This window comes from Anomaloglossus baeobatrachus, chromosome 4 (genome assembly GCF_048569485.1).
Source record: "Anomaloglossus baeobatrachus isolate aAnoBae1 chromosome 4, aAnoBae1.hap1, whole genome shotgun sequence".
In the NCBI taxonomy this organism is placed as follows: domain Eukaryota; kingdom Metazoa; phylum Chordata; class Amphibia; order Anura; family Aromobatidae; genus Anomaloglossus; species Anomaloglossus baeobatrachus.
Genome location: NC_134356.1, coordinates 12,440,632 through 12,448,152, shown reverse-complemented (window position 1 = coordinate 12,448,152; position 7,521 = coordinate 12,440,632). Strand labels below are relative to the sequence as shown.

General features: G+C 50.3%; 1 protein-coding gene across 1 annotated transcript in view; it reads left to right on the top strand.

Moving 5' to 3' along the window:
- Positions 1–705: 705 nt before the first annotated feature.
- OVCH1 (ovochymase 1) overlaps positions 706–7,521 on the top strand; it is a 273,997-nt gene continuing 267,181 nt past the window's right edge. Inside the window, exons 1-10 of the mRNA XM_075343161.1 lie at positions 706–748; positions 891–959; positions 1,420–1,526; positions 1,696–1,793; positions 2,418–2,590; positions 2,741–2,836; positions 3,070–3,221; positions 3,559–3,751; positions 5,615–5,705; positions 5,913–6,043. Coding sequence (XP_075199276.1) covers positions 706–748; positions 891–959; positions 1,420–1,526; positions 1,696–1,793; positions 2,418–2,590; positions 2,741–2,836; positions 3,070–3,221; positions 3,559–3,751; positions 5,615–5,705; positions 5,913–6,043 — 1,153 coding nt within the window. The remainder of the gene's footprint in view (positions 749–890; positions 960–1,419; positions 1,527–1,695; positions 1,794–2,417; positions 2,591–2,740; positions 2,837–3,069; positions 3,222–3,558; positions 3,752–5,614; positions 5,706–5,912; positions 6,044–7,521) is intronic.

Here is a 7,521-nt window from a genome sequence, read left to right as displayed (position 1 = left end):
AGATTCATGGCCTCCCGTACAGCTGCCAGGAAAGCTGAACGTTAAGGGTTTGACAGCCTCTGGTCCAGCCACCAAGGACACCGGAAAGTGAGAGATTTGCGGCCTCCTATCCAGTTGCCAGGGACACTGGAGGGTGAGAGATTCGCGGTCTCCTGTCCAGTTGTCGGGAAAGCCAAAAGGTAAGGGATTCACAGATTCCTGTCCAGTTGCCGGGAAAGCCAAAAGGTAAGGGATTCGCGGACTCCTGTCCAGTTGCTGGAGAAGCCGGAAAGTAAGGGATTTGCGGCCTCTCGTCCAGTTGCCGAGGACCATGGTCCTGAACTGGAGTCCCATGAATTGATCTGCTCATCTCTAGTCCCAACCGTCCTGAATATAGCAGACAGTCCTGGATTTGGGTCTACACCCTGAGGTTTTGGACATCTGGTGAATGTCCCTCACTGCCACCAACTGTCTGACATCTCCTGCCAGGGTAGAAAGAAATGACAGATGGATGTGGCTTGGGGTGGGCCTAGCAGCGTGGTCAAAAATAGTGTACCACATAATTTGTCCCTCTTTCTGGTCTGGGAGGTTTAGTTATAGACTGGATTTTCTGGACTGGATCTTGTTAGTCCCTGGGTTCCGGTCCTCGTTTTGGACGTCTCTACCTGTCTGCAATCTCCATGGACTGAGCAGCTGATTCCTGGAGGATTTCTGGCTGTGAAGTGAATGGCTGTGTGTGTCTTGTTACTGGTCCTACATCTGTCCTTGGGTGAGTCCCTGATATCATGTTCCTTCTTCTATTTATCTGTCCTTACTCCTAGTGGCCGCCCTTCACCTTGTGGGCCCACTCCATAGGTGGCGATGGGGTCTGTCTGTATGGTATGTATCATGTATCGCTGTGTTATGTGCAGGTATCACAGATGTATCCCCGTCTTCAACAGTTGTAGCAAAGAAATGGTCCGGATCGCCAAGAACCGCAGGTCAGATGGCTTCTAGTTTTGCAATGTATACCAGGTGAATGAGAGGCAGCGGGCCGGTGCCGATCTACGGAGAAGGGTAAATTCTGCTCCACTTTTTAGACTTGGGTCCTCGTGGGACACCCGGTGGAAGAAGGTTATGAGTTGGCGCTAAAGCCGAGCCTAGGAGTAGAGATTTCGCCACTTTTACTCCCTCCATTAACCTTGTAACCTAAAATAAAACTTTCCCCAGGTGATGGGATAAATATATTCAGCCATATTCACCTATCGGCACACATCTGGATCCAGCGCCGGCCGCGCCGCTGTCTGTGCAGAGACAGGACGCAGCGGTGTCACCATTCCGCTACCCACCAGACCACTGCAGACTGTGATTGGCTGCAGCGGTCGGGTGACTTTGAGCAGTGCGTCATAATGACACATCCCTGCATGTACTATATACCGCAATACTGATTTCTCTTCTCAGGGATGAAATGTGGCGTCCGGCCCATGAGGAAAACGGCGAACCTGATACAAGTAAGCTCGCGTATCGTTGGGGGAGCGGACACACCGATCGGAGGACAGCCTTGGACCGTAAGTGTAACACAAGGGTGTTCTCCTATTATGTGGGTAACGGCGCAATATACTCCAGTCACAGCTAAAGCTGTGGCACAATGATCCATTTTATATAAATACACTAAAAATGTTAAAACCACAAAAAAAATTGTGAAAAATCAGATGCTGTGTTTATTTTCTCATCCAGGTGTCAATAAAGTTTTATGAAAGACACCTATGCGGGGGAGCTATTGTGGAGAGAAACCTGGTGGTGACCGCTGCTCACTGTGTGTATCCTGCGGATAAGTAAGAATCAGCAGAACCCTGAGATCACAGGTTTTCTTAACAGAGCTTGAAAAGGACCGCCGACGTCCACTGGGCACCAAAAGGGACCGTCGACGTCCTCTGGGGTGCCGAAAGGGAACTTCGACGTCCTCTGGGGTGCCGAAAGGGAACGTCGACGTCCTCTGGGGCACTGAAGGGGACTGTCGAAGTGCTCTGGGGCGCCGAAGGGGACAGTCGACGCCTTCTGGGGCGCCGAAGGGGACAGTCGACGTCCTCTGGGGCGCCGAAGGGGGCCGTTGACGTGCTCTGGGGCCCTGAAGGGGGCCGCCGACGTCCTCTGGGCCCCGAAGGGGGCCGTCGACATGCTCTGGGCCCTGTAAGAATTCAGTCGACATCCTCTGGGCCCCGTAGGGGTGCAGTCAGCGGCCGCCATCCTCCTGGACCTTAGTTCCTATAGGCAGCTTTCGTTGTCATGGACCCCAGTCTCTTTTGGTGGCCTACATCAGCACTTTGGCTTATATACGCAGACATCCTCATCCTTAGCAATGCCCATAGGCCGCCATTACAGAATGATAACCTAGTCAGGCTGTGCCGTCGCCCTGTAGATCACGTGCACATCCAACTCCCATCATTTCTTTCTTCCAGAACCAAAATCCAACACTTGTTGGTGGTGGCTGGAGAATACGACCAGAGCAGCCGGGACCCCGAGCAGCAAGATATCCCAGTGTCTGACGTGAAGATACATCCCAAGTACAAGCACGATGGGAGTAGGAGTTATGACATCGCACTGGTGTATCTGCGGTGGCCGGTCATCCTGGGTGAGTGTCACGGAGGCTCTTATTGTGGACATCCAGGGTGCTGCTCCTTTACACAGCCCGTGGTTACGTCAGTCGAAGCGTAGGAAATGGTTGTCATCTGAGGCCTAAAAGCGCACTTTACCTGTAAGTTCCTTCTGCTCCTTGTCTCAGGGTCTCGGGTCCAGCGAGTGTGTTTACCACAAATGGGGGAGAAGACGGAGCCCGGGACCTTGTGCGTGGCCAGCGGCTGGGGAAGAGTTAACGAGAGTAAGTTCACTGGTCTACGTACATAAAATCCAGTTGGGCAACAACCAATATGGCTGCCAGAGAGGTTGACGGTGGCTTAAAGGGGCTGCCCATGATCAGACAAACATGACTGCTGTCGTTACAAAACTGAGCCACACCTGTCCATAGAAGTGTCCACTACTGGAGCTTGGCTCCATTCAACTGACTTGACATCCCCTTTAAGGACCTCGCTAGACATGACCTTATTATTTCAGGTGGGGAGCTCGCCACCATCCTGCAGGAGGTGAACCTGCCCATACTGGACGATGAAACCTGCAGATCCGCGCTCGACTCCCTGGGGCTCCCGACTTTCCACAAATCAATGCTGTGCGCCGGCTTCCCAGACGGGGGCAGAGACGCTTGTCAGGTGGGCTTGAGAGGTGGAACATTTTCAAGGTGGCACTGCGTGGGTGTGGGGTCTAGGATGGAGAACCTCATTTCTCTTCCTCCACTTCAGGTGTTATACAATATACTGCTGCTGTATAGTATACTGCCTCTCTATGCTGCACAGACTTGTTTAGTCACTCGCACACATAAACAGGAAGTAAGGGGACAATAACAGGAAGTCACATGGTGTAAACCAAGTAATAAAAGGGGAGTCCTTGAGATTAAACACCGGTACTCCCATCATCATCATCTTTAAGAACAGTCACTCTTGGAAATTCGCTTGTCCTTTTTCATTTTGGTTGTGTGATTTATCTCAGGGAGACTCTGGTGGCCCCCTAGTCTGCAGGCGTCGGTCCGGTACATGGATCTTGGTCGGCAGTACGTCCTGGGGCGCTGGTTGTGGAAGAGCTTGGGGAGTGTTCGTGACTAACGGAGCTGCACTTGGGTCTCCTGCCGTTTACTCCAGAGTGTCCGCCCTAATGGACTTCATCAGAAATTCTTCCTCTGACAGTAAGTCAACCTAAAATAAACCAGGACTACGCAGGACTGAATGTGTATTGGAAAGAAGAGCAGAGATGAGACAACCTCCTATCTGACATGATGCTATACGTCCAAATAGCTCCCCCTAGTGGTAGCTGTAGACAGGAACTTATCCTGTATCTCTGTATACAGGTAGCTCCCTCTAGTGGTAGCTGTAGACAGGAACTTATCCTGTATCTCTGTATACAGGGAGCTCCCCCTAGTGGTAGCTGTAGACAGGATCTTATCATGTATCTCTGTATACAGGGAGCTCCCCCTAGTGGTAGCTGTAGACAGGAACTTATCCTGTATCTCTGTATACAGGTAGCTCCCTCTAGTGGTAGCTGTAGACAGGAACTTATCCTGTATCTCTGTATACAGGGAGCTCCCCCTAGTGGTAGCTGTAGACAGGATCTTATCATGTATCTCTGTATACAGGGAGCTCCCCTAGTGGTAGCTGTAGACAGGATCTTATCATGTATCTCTGTATACAGGGAGCTCCCCCTAGTGGTAGCTGTAGACAGGATCTTATCATGTATCTCTGTATACAGGGAGCTCCCCTAGTGGTAGCTGTAGACAGGATCTTATCATGTATCTCTGTATACAGGGAGCTCCCTCTAGTGGTGGTTGCACACAGGATCTTATCATGTATCTCTGTATACAGGGAGCTCCCCCTAGTGGTAGCTGCAGACAGGATCTTATCATGTATCTCTGTATACAGGGAGCTCCCCCTAGTGGTGGCTGGAGACAGGATCTTATCATGTATCTCTGTATACAGGGAGCTCCCCCTAGTGGTAGCTGCAGACAGGATATTATCATTTATCTCTGTATACAGGGAGCTCCCCCTAGTGGTAGCTGTAGACAGGATCTTATCATGTATCTCTGTATACAGGGAGCTCCCCCTAGTGGTGACTGCAGACAGGATCTTATCATGTATATCTGTATACAGGGAGCTCCCTCTAGTGGTGGTTGCAGACAGGATCTTATCATGTTTCTCTGTATACAGGGAGCTCCCCCTAGTGGTGACTGCAGACAGTATCTTATCATGTACCTCTGTATACACGGAGCTCCCCCTAGTGGAGGCTGCAGACAGGATCTTATCATGTTTCTCTGTATACAGGGAGCTCCCTCTAGTGGTGGTTGCAGACAGGATCTTATCATGTTTCTCTGTATACAGGGAGCTCCTCCTAGTGGTGACTGCAGACAGGATCTTATCATGTATCTCTGTATACAGGGAGGTCCACCTACTTGTGGCTGCAGACAGGATCTTATCATGTATCTCTGTATACAGGGAGCTCCCCCTAGTGGAGGCTGCAGACAGGATCTTATCATGTATCTCTGTATACAGGGAGCTCCCCCTAGTGGTGGCTGCAGACAGGATCTTATCCTATATCTCTGTATACAGGGAGCTCCCCCTAGTGGTGGCTGCAGACAGAATCTTATCATGTATCTCTGTATACATGGAGCTCCTCCTAGTGGAGGCTGCAGACAGGATCTTATCATGTATCTCTGTATACAGGGAGCTCCCCCTAGTGATGGCTGCAGACAGGATCTTATCATATATCTCTGTATACAGGGAGCTCCCCCTAGTGGTGGCTGCAGACAGGATCTTATGTATCTCTGTATACAGGGAGCTCCCCCTAGTGGTGGCTGCAGAGAGGATCTTATGTATCTCTGTATACAGGGATCTCCCCCTTGTGGTGGCCTCAGGAATACAGAATGTTATCCTGTCACTCTATGTATGTAGAAGAATAGTCACTACCTGTGGTTCTAATCATTTCTGCATCTTATTTGATCCATCATTTGTTTGCCATCTCTTCTTAGATAAAATCTTTTTATTTCTGCATTTTCCAGGCTTCTGCAGCTTGAGACCTCTGATTATTGTTGCCAAAAATGGTTACGTAAAATACCCCATAGATGCTAAAAGCAATTATTCCAGCAACAGGTAACATTTGCTTTATTGTTTCATCCTACAAACCCTCCACCCCTAGTGGTAGAATTATATATTACAGGGAAACAGTCAACATGGTGCTCATGTCATAGATGATATTTTCCGGCTTAGACTTGTGCTCCACCTATGTTTTCCAGAACATGTATAACTTCTAAATATTAATGCTGTGTACCTGCCCCTTTAAATCTGTCAATTTCGCAGCCTATGTCGATGGACAATAATTTCATCTGTGAATGTGATCATCAAAATCCGATTTATTAAACTGGACCTGGAGGATCATGTGACCTGCGCTCACGACTCTCTGACCTTCACTGTGAACCAGAAGGAAGTCCGTGAGTAGATTTATACATTAGTTATTTTGCTGCCCTTCATAATAGAAATCTCGCTTACAAATGAATTCTCTGGGTTATATTTCAATCCATTTTCTGACACAAAGCTCCAAATCCCCTGCACATGTCATATAGTTACATGATCAATATGTGGCTGCTTGTAGTCACCACTAGGGGGAGCTCGCTGAAGACAGGAGTCACTATGGGAGCTGTGTACACTCCTATGCAGGGAGCTCCCTCTAGAGGTGGATGCAGGTAGTGATGGGAGCTGTGTACACTCCTATGCAGGGAGCTCCCTCTTGTGGTGGATGCAGGTAGTGATGGGAGCTGTGTACACTCCTATGCAGGGAGCTCCCTCTTGTGGTGGATGCAGGTAGTGATGGGAGCTGTGTACACTGCTATGCAGGGGGCTCCCTCTAGTGGTGGATGCAGGTAGTGATGGGAGCTGTGTACACTCCTATGCAGGGAGCTCCCTCTAGTGGTGGATGCAGGTAGTGATGGGAGCTGTGTATACTGCTATGCAAGGAAGCTCCCTCTAGTGGTGGATGCAGGTAGTGATGGGAGCTGTGTACACTGCTATGCAGGGAGCTTCCTCTAGTGGTGGATGCAGGTAGTGATGGGAGCTGTGTACACTCCTATACAGGAAGCTCCCTCTTGTGGTGGATGCAGGTAGTGATCGGAGCTGTGTACACTTCTATGCAGGGAGCTCCCTCTTGTGGTGGATGCAGGTAGTGATGGGAGCTGTGTACACTCCTATGCAGGGAGCTCCCTCTTGTGGTGGATGCAAGTAGTGATGGGAGCTGTGTACACTGCTATGCAGGGAGCTCCCTCTAGTGGTGGATGCAGGTAGTGATGGGAGCTGTGTACACTGCTATGCAGGGAGCTCCCTCTAGTGGTGGATGCAGGTAGTGATGGGAGCTGTGTACACTGCTATGCATGGAGCTCCCTCTAGTGGTGGGAGCTGTGTACACTCCTATACAGGGAGCTCCCTCTTGTGGTGGATTTAGGTAGTGATGGGAGCTGTGTACACTCCTATGCAGGGAGCTCCCTCTAGTGGTGGATGCAGGTAGTGATGGGAGCTGTGTACACTCCTATACAGGGAGCTCCCTCTTGTGCTGGATGCAGGTAGTGATGGGAGCTGTGTACACTCCTATACAGGGAGCTCCCTGTTGTGCTGGATGCAGGTAGTGATGGGAGCTGTGTACACTCCTATACAGGGAGCTCCCTCTTGTGCTGGATGCAGGTAGTGATGGGAGCTGTGTACACTCCTATGCAGGGAGCTCCCTCTAGTGGTGGATGCAGGTAGTGATGGGAGCTGTGTACACTCCTATACAGGGAGCTCCCTCTTGTGCTGGATGCAGGTAGTGATGGGAGCTGTGTACACTCCTATACAGGGAGCTCCCTCTTGTGCTGGATGCAGGTAGTGATGGGAGCTGTGTACACTCCTATGCAGGGAGCTCCCTCTAGTGGTGGATGCAGGT